Source organism: Rhinolophus hipposideros, assembly GCF_964194185.1.
Source record: "Rhinolophus hipposideros genome assembly, chromosome: 15".
Taxonomy (NCBI): domain Eukaryota; kingdom Metazoa; phylum Chordata; class Mammalia; order Chiroptera; family Rhinolophidae; genus Rhinolophus; species Rhinolophus hipposideros.
In genome coordinates, this window is record NC_138061.1 from 55,899,547 (window position 1) to 55,914,389 (window position 14,843).

General features: G+C 56.1%; 1 protein-coding gene across 1 annotated transcript in view; it reads right to left on the reverse strand.

Moving 5' to 3' along the window:
• The window catches only part of ZCCHC24 (zinc finger CCHC-type containing 24), a 60,553-nt gene extending 46,892 nt beyond the window's left edge, over positions 1–13,661 (reverse strand). Inside the window, exons 1-2 of the mRNA XM_081074874.1 lie at positions 13,272–13,661; positions 1,263–1,463 (exon numbers count right to left, since the gene is read on the reverse strand). Coding sequence (XP_080931000.1) covers positions 1,263–1,463; positions 13,272–13,517 — 447 coding nt within the window. The 5' untranslated portion in view covers positions 13,518–13,661. The remainder of the gene's footprint in view (positions 1–1,262; positions 1,464–13,271) is intronic.
• Between the last annotated feature and the right edge of the window lie 1,182 nt (positions 13,662–14,843).

Here is a 14,843-nt window from a genome sequence, read left to right on the forward strand (position 1 = left end):
AGCTCCCCATGCCAAGAGCCGCTGCTTACTGCATACTGAGGGGTAGACAGGGCCACTGGAGAACAGCCAGCAGTCGGTCAGCTCCCACTAGCCAGGGTCCAGGGTGGGCCTCGCTCGTCCAGAGGTTGTGGGTGGCCAAGATCACTGGTGTATATGAATCATGGGGCAGGGGTGGGGGTGTCTTACTGAAATGCAGTGCTGGGGAAGGCCTGAGAGTCTACATTTCTGACAAGCTCCCAGGAATGCCGATGTGGCTGTGCCTGGCTGTCCTTTAAGTGGCAAGGATAAAGCATGGCATGGCCATTTCTGAGGGGAGTGGTGAGCAACAAGCACATCTCGGCCTCCTGCTGGTCCTGGAGGGACCCAGCCCCACCCAGCCATGCCCTCAGCTTCCAACATCTGGAGGGTGAGACTACATGGATTTTCTGAGTTTCCAGGATTCCATTTCCATTACATATATAAAATAAAAGTAGTACCACATCATAAAAACATTGGAAAATATGAAAACATAATAGGGGGAAAAAATCACTGATAATTTCATACCGTATTTAAAACAACTGTTAAGCTCTCTCCCCAGGATTCCAAAGCTATGTCTGTCAGAGAGCCAGGGGTCAACTTGTGAGTGGGGTCTGCCCCAGTAGCCCTGCCCTGTCACGGCCAAGCGTTGGGTGAGAGCTGGGGACTACACCCCACACCTTCGATCTCCTGGTCCTTCCCACCCCGGCCCCACAGCACCTTTACCCAGACCCAGCACGGGGGCACAAAGTCGGGGCAAGCCCCCTCCTCCCTCGTAGGCAGCAGGCTGAGGAGGAAGCCTGCTGCAGAGGAGGCAGAGGTAGGGTCTGGAGGAGGGGGTACACATCTGGATTCCTGGCCCAGAGCCTGCATTCCTTCCCTGTGAGTGTGAGGAGACAGGGTCTCAGGAGAGCTGTGAGGAGGTTGCTGGCCCCCATCCCGCTCCACCATAACAGGACCCACCCTGTCCACAAGACTGGTGGGGACTTGGAACCCCAGAACCTCATTTTGGGGTCCCCCTCCCAAATTGCTGCCTACCTAGTGCAGGCCCAAGCTGGGTCCTCTGCCCCATCCACATCAGCCAGCCTTGCCTCAGAAATAACAGAGGGGACAAAACAGTGGAGACCAGAGGGCCACAGGGCCAGTTACTCATGGAAGGGGCCTTGCGGAGGCTGCTTCTACTCACAGAAGCTGGTTCCCAGGTCAGTAGAGACCCCGCGAGCCCTGCCTGGGCCAGGCTGCCTTACCTGGGGGCAGTCCTTGATGTAGTGTCCCTTGTTGAAGCACAGGTGGCACAGGTAGTTGGGCGGGGGCCTCTTGCTGGGCTTCCGGGTCTCAGAGGTGAGGGTCAGGTCAGAGAAGTGCTCGGTGAGGGAGCTGAGGCCATCAGCAATGTTGTTGAGGGAGCCATAGGGTGAGGCACTCTTGTACACGCTGCTGCTCAGCGCCTGTGGGGGACAGAGGCTGTGAAGGCTCTAGAAGCCCTGGACACACTCATTTGCAGCCATGACCTCGGGGAAATTTCCATGGGTGCACGTGTGCACCCGTGCGTACACACACGCGCACACACACACACACACACACACAGTGAATTCATACTGACCCTTCAGTTGCCCATGGGCTCTGCCTCCAAGACTTGAGTTCAACTTCTAACTCTACTTGTGTGTTCATGGGCAAGTCAGTTAACCACTCTGGGCCTCAGTGGTCCCATCTGGAAAGCAGAAATAACTGCCTCCTAGGGTTTCTCTAAGACTAACATGAGGTCACAAATGTATAGCACTTACCACCTGCTTGGCACTTAAGAACTACTCAGTAAATGGTGATGATAGTGAAGATGATAATGATAATTATTGTTGTCATTAGTTCTTCTTTCCTAAGGTAAGAAGGTATAGTAGAAAGCAACCTGCTGCATGTACGGCTCTGCCACTCACTGGTGGAGAGACCTTAGACAAGTCACTTATCTCTGAGCTGACTCAGTTTCCCCAACTTGTAAGGAAGAGGAACATCAGATTCCAGCATCGCTTCCATTGTACAGAAGAGCAGACTGAAATTCAGCTCTTTGCCTGGTCTCCTATGGTACGAGGCCTGTGCCGACTGTGCCCAGAGAGCCCTCAGCCCAGCCCAGCCAGCGCTCTGGGAGCTCAGGGAGGAAGTGGCCCACCTCTCCCACCTCTCTCACCTCTCCCACCTTCAGTTGACAGGAACCAGATGTCTGCCTAGCTTCAAAGCAGACGCGGCCCAGGCCCCCTCCTGGTGTATACAGCCTCTATTTATAGGAGTCACGGGCTCCAGGCGGCCAGGCACACTGGAATTTAGTGAAGGTGGGGCTTGCGGTGAGGCCATGGGCCCCCTTTCCTGGGGCAAGTCCAAGGCTGGAAAGAGGCAGCTTCCTCAGGAGGGTCAATGACAAACCTGGGCATAGGGCTTGGGCAGCCCCTGGCCCCAGCTCAGGTGCCCAAGAACTCTAGGACTGAACTACAGGGCCTCGGGGAGCAGGGGAGCCATGTGTCTCATGGAGACATGGCCTTGCTCTTGGGAGTCCCCAGGCTGATGGGGGAGGAGAGCCCCTGAGAGGAAGTGGCCTCAGGCTCCCTTACAAAGATGGGGCAGGCAGGGGCCAAAGGTGACAGTCCTTTTTGCATCCCCTCAGTGTGAGAAGGGAATGGAGGTGAGCTAAGAGCTGGCCCCAGGTGATGAGGCAGGGCCTCCCCTGCCCTGGGCAACCAGGACAAATTCCCATCCCGCACACATGTGTACCTCAGCCTCGCTCCTTGTTCCATCTCTGGGGGAGATGGAACAGCCCTCACCATCTGGGTGCCCCCACTCTTCCTGGCTCCCTAGACACCCTACTATGTGACTCTGGGCCAGCCCTCTCCCTCTCTGGACCCCTGTTCCCTCTCATGTAGATTTGAATGGAGCCTGGTTTCTGGTCAGAAAGACACAGACAGCATGTCCAGGGCAGCCCCTGCCCAACACACAGTCAGCCTCCAGCAACTGGGCACGGCGCTCAAGGGTTCATAATAGCCATCTCTGCCCAGTGCTACTGTGACATCTAGGACCAGTGGAAGACACTGCACAAACCCACATTCACTGAGACTCTCTAGCTCTCAGTTGGCCCAAGATAAGGTTGTCCGTCCTGAGAGGCAGAGGGTCCCCCATTCCTGGAGGTGGGTGAGCCAATACTAGACAACCTTAAGGGGTATGGGAAGGTTCCAATGGAAATGGGTTTGGATGATGATAAGCATTTACCACATCCCAGGCCCTGGAAACTGTACATATTCAGATAGCTGATGCTCACAACCCTGAGTCACTGTCCCCATTGTACAGATTGTACAAGTATGTTCCAACTTGTATTGAGTGACCTGGAAATCTTTTGAACAAACACAGTTTCCTAGGCCCCACCTCAGACCTACCAAAGCAGCCACATGGCACTGAGGACCTACCTGGAATCTGCCCTTTTTATTATGGTAAAATATGCACCATAGAAAATCTACCATTTTAACGATTTTTAAGTATACAGTTCAACAGTGTTGAATACATTCACATTGCTATGCAACCATCACCACCACCTATCTCCAGAACTTTTTGTCATCCCAGGCTGAAGTTCTGTCCTCATTAAACACGATCTCCCCCTCCCCCAGTCAGAATCTGCATTTTTAAAGCTCCTCCAAGCAGTTCAGACACAACCAGCCCAGCACCAGGCCTTGGGAGCACCTGGACTTTCCAGCGGTCAGGGTCTCTCCTTAGCTGGACTCTAGGCCTCTCCCCACCCCAACTGGCCTGAGGGAGGACAGCATGGCCCTAGTCTCCTAGAGAAAAGTTCATCCAAACACGAAACTTGAAGCTCCAAATGTGTGACTCACCCTCATGGCTGGGAAATGCAATTTCACAAATAACAACTCTCTTTTTTTCCCCCCTTTTCTTTCCTTTTTCTTTTCTGGATAAGATTTAAGCAAGTCCACAGGAATCAGGACTGTTTTGGCAGCAAATTGTCAAGAGGAAGGGGAAGTTTGGTGGGTGCCAGAAAGTGCACTAATTATACCCTGAAAAACCTCTCCCCCGGTCTTGCGGCCACTCTCCCCTGCCCACGGGCGGCCCAGCAGGTATCCCTGGGCAGCCAGAGGCCTCCGACAGCCAAAGCTTGACACCTCACGAGGGTCACAGCTTTGCCTCTATCAGTCAGGCAGCTCCCAGTCAGAGAGGTATGGCCAGAGCTCCCCTCCTCACAGCCTCTCCCAGCTCCAGGGCCCTCAGACCTGTCTCTCAGGGCTGCTCCAGCCCCAATTCAAGATGACACTACGTTAGACCTCAAAAAAACAGAGAGTGGTCAGCTAATATAACCTCACTCTCACAGATGGAGAAACTGAGACCCAGAGAGGCCCAGGGGCACAGACCAGGGCACACAGCCAGGCCTAAGGGCCAGGAGTCCTGCTGCCTGCCGGGAGTGCAAAGAGTGGGTGGGGCAGCAAGCTGTTTCCTCTCCAAAGAAGTCCGAGGAGCTCAGCCCATGGAGGTGAAAGGTGAGTCGGCCTCTCCGCTATTTCCACAGCCTGTGGGGACTGCACAGAGCCGAGGCCAGGACACACCGAGCTTCCTCCCCTCCGGCTGCTGAACTGGGGCCTCATCTCTTGGGTTTACCACATGTAAAATATAAAATGGAGCAAGGAGAAAGGGCAAACTTGATGATCTCTGCGGTCCTACTTTCTTAAGGTCCAACACCCAGGCATTGAACGACACCCCCGGAGCCCAGCATGCAGAAGGTACCATCTGTTCCAGGCCCTGCCATCTGCAGCTGGAGGGCAAGGCCAGGGAGGAGTTCCCTTCATCAGCCAGTCCCTAACTCTGCACCGCGAGCTGCTCCCACAGAACAACTGCTTTTCTCCCGCCAGTTCTGCGCTTGCTGTCCACCCCGGGAGGCCCTGTCTGTGTCCATCCAAACGTCCAAGACCTGGCTCCTGATCTCGTTCTAACACTAGTGCTGGGGCCTTGAACCCACCCCTTCCTCTTACTCAGGCCTCAGGCTCCCCAGGAAAGTGTGAAAAGTACAGATTCAGGTGCTCCTGAGGCCCTACTGGCCAGAGCCCCAGCCTCCGCCAGGGGCCTCCTAGACCTTCCTGCCATAGCCTTGTCCCTCAGTGCTGTAGGGGTCATCCTGTGACTCCCCTGCCCTTGCCTGAAGGAGCTCTGAAGCCTCTCTCTAACGTTTTTGCACAGTGATGCCCCCTCATGTCTCCACAAGGCTGGATATCTCCGAAGGCAAAAGTTCTACAGCCCTTGTCACCCACAGCCCAGACTGTTCTGCAGCTCCTCAGACCTGTGACTGTCCTGAGCCCAGGTAATCACAGGTGGGGGGGCCTGGAAGCCCCACTTGACAGAAACGGGAACGGATGCCCTAACACTTTGAAGGATTTAGGTTGGGGTCTCCAAGGTCCTGTGGACTAAGTCGGAGGGTGCTCTCACCCCAGATTAAGCTGCTCTGGACACTGGTTGACGGCAGCCCACTTATATGGTGGGTCAAAGGCTCAAATCACTAGCCTGGGGGAAGAGACCACCTGTCCTTCCTCCCTGGGTCAGTGACCCAAACAGCTAGCAGGAAGTATGGGATCCTCAAGCCACATCTGGGGGACAGAGTGTCAGATTTCTATCCATTGCTGGAACTTCTCCAAGGTTCTGGCTTCGCGGTTGGGGAAAAGTTAGATGGGAAGACACTAATGTTTATGATGATCCTACTGTGTCATATACTTGAAAGGATCCTTCCTCCTTCTTAGTCCTCTTATACCTGGCAAGAATACTATTTAGATTGGCATTATTGGCCCTATTTCATAGAACTGGAAACTGAGGCTCAGAGAGGCTGAGTAACTTGCTCAAGGTCACACAGCCAGCATGTGGCTGAGAGGAGATTCATACTCACCTACATCTATTGGCCTGTTATGTTTCAGCCACCACATTGCCTCCAAGGCTTGGCTTCCCCTCTAGGAAGGGAACTAGAGGAAAACACCAGGTGTGAACCACTCTTCTTGGCACAGAGGCCTGTGACATAACATTGCCAGGCCCCTCAGCGCTGCCAAGATGAGGCACCAGCTTCTCTAGGCTATATGAGGGGTTCGGGCCCGGGGTTGGTCATTCTGCTAAGGGATTTGAGGTACAGAGGCAGGGATTTCCAAGGCTGACTGAACCTGCCAAGCTGTGCTCCTCTTCTTTCCCACCAGGACAATAAGAGGACACAATGGGAGGGAGGCGGGCCAGAATTAGGGCAGGTGGGCAGAAGCTTCTGAGAAGCCTAGAGGGAGAGGAGACCAGGGCAGAGCAGACAGGCGGGGACGCAGGCAGACACACAAGCAGCACCGCAGGGAAGGACATGGAAGTGGGCGAGGCAATGAAGAGGACACCTTCCAAGGAGACCTGGCAGAAGCAAATGATGAGTCCTGCCCCCCCAGGCTGAGATGGGCCTGGAGGGAGAACTCTCTGACCCTAGTCCCCAGCTCTGTGGGGGTTCCTTCATCAGCTGGAAAACTGCTTTCTTATCCACAAAAGCCACCCCTGTACCCCCCTACGCCCAGACACATGCATATACACATGCATACACATACACACCCACACTCCTCTCTTTGGGACAAGAAACCTTCCTCTCACAAATGACTTCACCCTTTCTTCGAGAGGATCTGCACTTCTTCTACTGCTAGGGTCTACTGGGGCTCCAGCCTCAGAATCAAACATCCACAAGCACCCTAGACACACAAGCAGCGGTGCATGTGGGCTGGGCTTGGGGAGAGGAGGTTGTCAAGGAAAGGAGATGGCCAACGGGAAAATGAAGCCACTGGGAGAAGGGTTTCCCTCGCCACAATCACACCCCAGCTGTGCTCCTGTTTCCATGATCCAAAGCTGACCCATCAAGAAGGAGGCAGGGCTGGCACCTTCGCCCAGGAACTTCAAGGGCACCACTGCCTCCTGGAGGCCCATGCACCCAGGATGCGCAAAACACAATTCCCCAAACACAGGGAGGGCTCAGTAAGAGATTCCAATTTAAACAAGCAGTCCATGTTCTTTTTGGTAGGGGGAACAGGGTGAGAGAAACAGGGAAAGGATCAGGAGATAAGAGGAGTAGTGACAGCAGGACAAGGCAGAGAGGACACAGGGGAGACCCTCCCCACTTAGTTCCTCCTGCTCTTGCCCAGGTACCACTTACCTCATGTTTCACAGCCATGTATGCCCTCTGCCCAGCTACAGCATAAGCACTGAGGACCAGGCTGCCTCTCACTTCTAGAATGTGTTCATTGAATTAAAGCAGAAAGCATGAATCAGAATCTGAGGACCAGAAGGGACCTTAATATTTACTCAGTCTGGGGCACCACTGAGGCCTGCAGCCTCTATACCAGGGGGCCTTGGTATGGGATCCATTGTTGACATGAGGGCGCCATGATCCCCTTAAAATCCTATGTAAATATGTGTCTGCATAGGCACATATGTTGTGCTCTGCGCATTGCAGTGAGGTGAGGAACTCTAGCTATCTTCAGATTCTCAGAGAGGTCCATAACCAAAGAAGGTCAAGAACCAGTAGCACACCTAAGCTGCTATGAGGACACCGCGAGGGACAAGGTCTCACCATCTCCCAAGTCACCTCTTTGCAAGTAATCAAGCAATCCGTAAACATTCTTGCTGAGATAAAACAAGAGGCTCAGAGACGGAGGAGCGCATTCACGGAGTCATTAAGTAAGTCTAGAGGAGGAAGAGAGGAGAGGGTTCAATTCTAGTCGACCATCCACCGAGCAAATGTTAACGGAGCACCTGGTATGTCCCCGGCACTGACGAAGCACTGTATGCCAAGAGTGCAAAGTGGAAGAAGACAACATTCCTACTCTCAGAGCGCTGGCAACAGTGCGATGAAGACAGACGCATCTAGTGCACAGTACTTGGCACGACCAATTGTTAAGACATGCTTGACCAGGGGCTTGTAACAAGTCTTCCGTCACGTACAGAAGCTGGAGAGACAAAGCAGCTGGAGGGAGGTGTGCTCCCCACAGCAGCCATGTAAAGCCTCTCAGAGAGGGGCATCCACCTGTGCCATAAAGAAGAAATCTGGAGTCTGCCAGCTGTACAAGGGCAGGGAGGGACATTTTAGTTAGAAGCCACAGCAAGTGCTAATGCTTTGCAGTTAGAACCACCTCGTGTTTTCAGAAACCTCAAATAGACCCGTACGGCCAGAGCACAGAAAACTATACACCACCACCATACACACATGCGTGCGTGCACACACGCACAACAGATCAAGCACCCTGAGACCTAGGCGGGAGCCCTGGTTCTGCCACTGATTCCCTGTTTCATCCTCCTCTTGAAGAGCCTTAGTTTCCCCATGCAGGCAATGGGGACGCTGCACACAGGCTGAGACCGAAGTACCAAGAAGTGCTCAGCGTCCACCTTCTCTGCCTCTCCCAAGCCAGGCCTTCCTTGGACTCACTCACCCAAGCTGGGTTCCTGGGGAGTGGAGCAGGGGCATGATAGGAAACCCAACACTCATAAGTAATACTACCACTCCTCAAAAGGCCGGGATCAGGGACAAAACCTCAGGGGCACTGAGGCGTGACAAATGCCCCTGGTTTCGGCCAGCATGACCCAGGTGAGAGTCAAGCTAGAGACCAGCGGGACGGACCACAGAGACAACTGCAGTTGGAATACAGAGGAGTACGAGATGGAGCTGTGCCACTGGACCTCTGGGTGACTTGTCGGGCCTCGGTTTTCTCCTCTGTAAAATGGAAGCTCTGAAGAAAGAGATGCCAAGATTAAAGCACCACTAAGAGGAGAGGATCTTAAAGGATCTTCTCCGCAGGGCCCTCCTCTCAGTGCTGACGACACCTGGCCCTCTGCTGCAGCTAATTAGCAATTATTAATGCTGCTGCTTGCCTCCCTCCCACCTGACTCAGAAGGTCCCTGAGGTGTGTTCTCCCCTCTGAGGCTAGGCCTACTCAGTTAACTGAAGATGACGGAGGGAGGGTCAGGCCCTCGAATGATGGCCCTCCTTGCCTGAGTCACAGCTCAGCTTCCCAGGAGTAGCCAAATGGATTTCAGCATCCTCCCAAGTTCCTGGCTAGGCTGGAACAGCCATTCCTCCCAGCACGTGGGGCTGCCACCCACCACCCCACATAAACCACGAAGGCTGATGGGTACAACCTTCAGCTCCTGAAGCCCCCTCTTCGCTCCAGTGAGGCAAACTCCCATCTTCGCATAGGTAAGTGGCTTTATTATACACACCCACACTGCTCAGGTGGACCCTTGGCTCACCTATATCTGTGGAGGGCACAGGTGACACATCAAAACCTTCAGAAGACTGTCAAGACCTGGGGCCCTTTTAAAGCAGGACCCCACAGTCATTCCTCTAAGGGCTCTAAGAGCCCCGTCTGTGCAGAATTGTGAAGCCTCTCTACTAAGCTGGTGACACCTTTGCTGCAGTTTTCAAATCTCCCAGAGTAGTAAAGGCCAGAGCAGTAAAGAGGAAGGGATCTTCAGTGCTGCAGCAGACAGTGCCGGGACCTGGGGAGGGTCCCTGATCACAGATCCAGGAAGAGCCTCCTAAGGGTTCGAACTATCCAACAAGGGAGAGGTCTGCCTCAATGGAGTGTTTTCTGGGCTTGGGGATGTTCAGAAGAACGCTGGCAGGTGTTCTGTGCCAAAAATGTGCTCTGGTCAAATAGGTATGGAAAGTGTTGGGTTAAAGAACGGTTAACAGGTTTTGTTCCCAGAGCCTTTGCTGTGCTAGAGCTCCTGTGTGTCTCCAAGGGAAGGACAGTATTCTATGTTTTCCAAATGCACTTGACCCCAAAGCCCTTCCCCCAACCTCCATAAGGCATCGTTTGACTGTAAGGCCACAATTTCGAGTCATATCGGTCCCTGGAGAAAGAGGGAACGAAAATGGCTGCCCTAAGCATCTGACCTGAAGTGGGACAGCCATATCTCCCCGTGAGGGGGCACAGGAACTACTCCAGAGGGGCTCTGGGCAGCCCTCTGTGGGGCACAAGAGCTAATGCTCAACAAGGTGTTAACTACTTTTATGGAAGAGGAGTCCCATAGTACGCATACTTGTGTGAATTTAAATTCTTGGCAGGGAAGACTCCATGCGTCCCAGCCCCCACTCCCTCTAAGAGCGGCCTTCCTTAGGTACCTGGAGAGAGAGATGGTGCTCAGCCAAGGGCCTCAGGAATCTCTCTCCAAAGACATACAGTTGTTGCCACAGATCAGGGGTTTAAACAGGGTTCACAGGGCCCAGAGTCTAGACCCAGAGGCCTTTACGAAAACTACACAAAGTGTCTGTGCCTCTTTGGCCTGGCACCCTCACCACAAGCTGAGAAGCCGAGGAGCCCCCACAAGCCCCCACAAGCATCCACATCAACTCCTGCACTTGTACATGAAGTCTGCCATCTCTCTCTCTGCTTCCAGGGCCAGTGTTCCACTCAGAACCCTTGGCTTATCTTCAGCATCCAGAGCTGAGGTTCCAGGAGCACAATGGGCTTCTATTACCCCCATGTCCTCAACAACCCCCGCCCCCCACCGCCCAAATCCCAGCTGCATTCATGGTGTTTTGCTATTGTGGTGGGAGCAGCCTGGGGGTGGTGCAGGAGGGGGTGGGCTCTTGGCACAGGGACTGGCGCAGACAGGCCGTGGTCAGCGGTCAGCATGCAAGTCACATCCGCAGGCAGTGCCACAGGGCCTGCCAGGCCTCACACAGAATGGCGATGCTCCTGGGTCCCTGGGTCCCTTCGTAGAGTCCCCTCCGGCCCACACCAACTTACTTCCTCTCCAACTAGCCCCTTGATGGCATTCAGGTAGGGGGTGTTTTTTCTTGCCTTCTCAGCCAGTTGCTATTTTGGAGCCACATTAGGTCACTGGCTAAGTCCTAGATGCAGGAAAGGCCTGTCCCCAGGAGCACAGCTGAGGCTCCAAGAGGGCTTAGGAGGTGAAGCGGGTGGGGGGTGAGAGTGAGTGAGCCTGAAGCCAAAGACAGCCTTCTGGAAGTCTGCAAGCACAGCCCTCCAACCCCTCCAAGGAAGCCACTGGCCTGTGAGCACAGAAGTCTCTGTTACCTCCGCTACCCCAGGCTGTGTCTGTAGGCACATCCTCTCCTGTTTGCACAGCTCTCAAATCCCATACACACCACCTAGGGGGACAGCAGAGACTACATTTAACAGATGGGTAAACTGCAGCCCAGAGACAGGGGGGTTCCGCCTAAGTCAGGTCATGAGAGACTTTTTTTCCACCACTGCTGTAGAGAACCTTCACCAGCTCCTTCTACACCGGCCCCAGTGAAGGAATGTGACTCTTCAGGGAGAAACTAAGGTAAGCAGCAGTGAAGTGACGGGAAGCAGATCTCAGAGGTGCAGCTGAGATCCTGGATGCCAGAAATTTCCAAGAAGAGGCACAACATCCTCCTTCCACAGGGGACTCGTAATGGCCCCAAACTCCCAGGCCCTCTCAGCAGAGACCCACATGTGGGAAACAAGGCCACCACAGGGGGACGTCCAAGGGAGGTGAGTAGGGGCTAATTAGGAACCCCCACTTGACCTGTGGGTCATGGTCACCCTCTTTACTTAGAGTTTCCACAGGACCCCCAAGAGATCACCCACCATTCACTGTATGGCCCTATCGGTCTTCTAATCTGGGCCCCCATGAGCCTGTGACTGAATCCCCAGGGGCCCACACAGAGCTAAACAAATGTAAGAAAACAAACAAATGAAAAGACCCATGCACTGAAGAAACATCCCACAAACTGTGCCCCAAAGTCACTGGTCCCCAAAGCCAGTTCCCTGAAGAGGCGGCAAAGTCTCTTACAAGAAAGATTCCCAGCCAAGAACAATTCCTCGTTTGGAGAGAGTGCTTTACAGTTTACAGAGAGCCCTGGCATACACATTCTTTCACCTGGCACCAAAGGCTGCGCCCCCACACTCCTCTCCTTCAACTGTGCCCAACCAGCCCAGCACAAGTCTTGCTCTCAGCTCGCCTGGTGTTCACCCACCGCTCACCCTGAGACCAGCATCTCACCGGTCCATATCCCTCCTCATCAATAAAGGCAGAGTTGAACACAGGATGGGGCCAGAAAGGGTGACCCTCTGTCTCCCCCTTCATCTGCAGCACACTGGTGCCTACACAGGCCTTCTCCCCCAAATCATTCAGGCCTCTTACTCTCCTAAAACTAACGGGTATGCCCAAGTCTGGCAGGAAAATGACCCTCCTATGTGTCCTCTCCCCCACTCCTTCCCCCTGAACTTTTGCAGAGAGTGCTGCCAAAAGGAAAGTGAGTGAAGGCCACAGAAGGGTGTCTGCAGTTCACAAACGAGGCAGGAGTAAGTGGGAGTGGGGGAGTAAGTGGAGTCCAGCTGAAGAGAGGAGTGACATCCAGGAAGGCTCTGAAAACCCCTCAAAAGGGGCTGGTAGGTCCTGGCAATCTGTGTGTTTATCTAGCTGTAGAAGATGCACTGCCCCTTCGACTTTGTAACTGAATCCACCCAACAGTAGACTTTGCAAGAAGCCGGCGCAGGTTTCAGGAGAAGGCACTGGGCAGCTGGAACCTCTCCCCCGACTAGCCCCCCTCCCAAGAGCTCCAGAGGATTTCCCTTTCATTTCCTTCCAGGCTGGGAGGGCGGGGGACAGCGCAGTCTATGGGGTCAAGCCCTCCAAAACCACTTCCTATGTGGCTGGGGGAGGGAGAGCAGCTGGAGGATGTATCTGGGGGTCCCTGAGTGCGAACAGCAGAAAAACCTTCTGGGCGAGTCACTGCTCTCCAGGGTGCCCTTCGGGTCGGAAACCACCGAGGTCGGAGAAGAAAAGATTTTAGGCCCCTCCAGAGGAGCTCGGGGCAGATTCTGCACTGTCGGTCCCAGCCAGCGGGGTGCCAAGAGGGGGATGGGATTGGGCGTGGGAAGGACACTTGGAAGGGGCTCCCCGCCCTGGCCGCGCCCCCGCTGTCTAGAGAGAATCCGCAGCCCCCAGCCCAGCCGGGCCCCCCAGGCCCCTTCGAGCAGGGAGCCCGGGGCTGGGAGAGGGGGCGGGAGGGCCCCGCCCGCGCCTGAGCTGCTCCGGGCTGGGATCAGCCGGGAGGTGACGTGCTCCGGGCGCCCCGGGGACTTCGGGCGGCGAGTTTGGCAGAGCCGAGCCGAGCCAAGCCAAGCAGGGCCGGGTAATACCGAGCCGGGCCAGGCCAGGAAGAGCGGGGCAGATAGGAACAGGCCCAGCGCGGTCGACGGAGGGCGGGGGCGCGCGGGGGCACCCACCTCTCCGCGCTGCAGCTGGAAGAAGCTGTTGAGATAGCTGGAGTGCAGGGGCGAGCCCAGCTGCTCCGGGCGGCCCTTGCCGAAGGCCAGCTCTGGAGGCGCGGCGCCGGCGGGCGGCTCTGGCCGGAAGGCATCGAAAGCGCTCGCCTGGTGCGTGTCCTGCAGCGACAGGTAGACCCAGTTGAGCAGCTGGGCTGGCTGGTACACCGAGGCGGCGCTCGTGTCGATGGCCGACAGCAGGCTCATTTTGCGGCGGCAGCGCCGGCCCCTCCCCGGCAGCCCGCGCGCACCCCCCCCTCCAGCGGAGGGGCGGGCACCGGGGAGCCTGCGCCCACTGCCTGCCGCCCGTGCCCCGACGGCGATCGCCCCGCGCCCCGCGCTCCGCGAACTGCCCGCCGCCGCCGCCGCCGCCGCCTCCCCCAGACTGCAGCCGCCGCGCGCGGGCGGAGGAAGGAGGCAGCGAAAGTTGGGCAGGAAACTTTGGGGCCCGCCCTCCGCGCGCCGCCCGCCCCGCCCCGCCCCGCCCCGCGATCCGCTATCTGCCTCCGTGCTGACCCCTCCGGCGGCCGCTCCCGGGGTGGGGCGCCCCGAGTCCGCGCCCCTTCGGGCACCCCCGTCGCCCTCCATTGGCTGGTGTATGAATATGAAGTAGCGGGCGCGGGGCGAGCGGGGAGCCGGCGCTCATCTACATTTGCAGCTCGGAGCCGGCCCGCCCCTGGGCGGCCCCCCCAGGCCCCAGCCCGCCCCCCGCGCCGCCAGCCCTGCTGGGGAGCCTGCGGAAGCTCAGTGCAGCCCCGGCCTGACCAGGCTCGTCGGGCTCTGCTCTCGGCGCTCTTCTGTTCTTTCCGGATCCTCTCCAATTATTTCGTTTTCACTCGTGTTTCCTTTTCTATTCGCCTACCTTTGTCATACTCTGTCTTCTTTCTCAGACTGTCTCCTGTGTCCCTCGTCTCTCCCTCTTTCTCCGCGGCTGTGCGTGTGTGTGTGATTGTGTATGTGTGTGTGTTTCGTGTTTTCTATGTCCGTCGAGTCTGATGTGTCTCTGTGTCTCCCCCTCATCCCAGATAAACACACACACACACACACACACACACACACACACACACACACGTCTCTCCCTCCTCTCGCTATCACCGTAGGACCCTCCCCCTCCCACTTAATTCCTTCCATCTGCAGAATCGCTTTGCGGGCCAGCTCTGCCAAGTGGGGCCCGGGTTCCTGCCCCAGGAAGGACTCCCCGCCCCCTTCCCTCGCTTTCCACACCCCCTCTCCCTCTCCTGTTTCTGCTCTGGGCCATCCTCGCTTCTCGCCCCTTTCCTCCTCCTGGACCCTCGGCGCCTCTGCGAGTCGCCAACACCCCGGATGGGTCCGAGGGAGCTCGGGGAGACCACTGCCACCACCCTCCGCACACACACCCAGGGCGACCCAAATAGTCCTACTATGCCTGGAGTGCCCCCCGCCCCCGCCCGACTCACCCCGAAGCACCAGGGCTCTCTCGCTCGGGGGCAGTCATCCGGTGCTTGCTCTTCGCCAGCGCCAGAGACCTAGCGGAAAGGCTCCTTGGAAGGGACC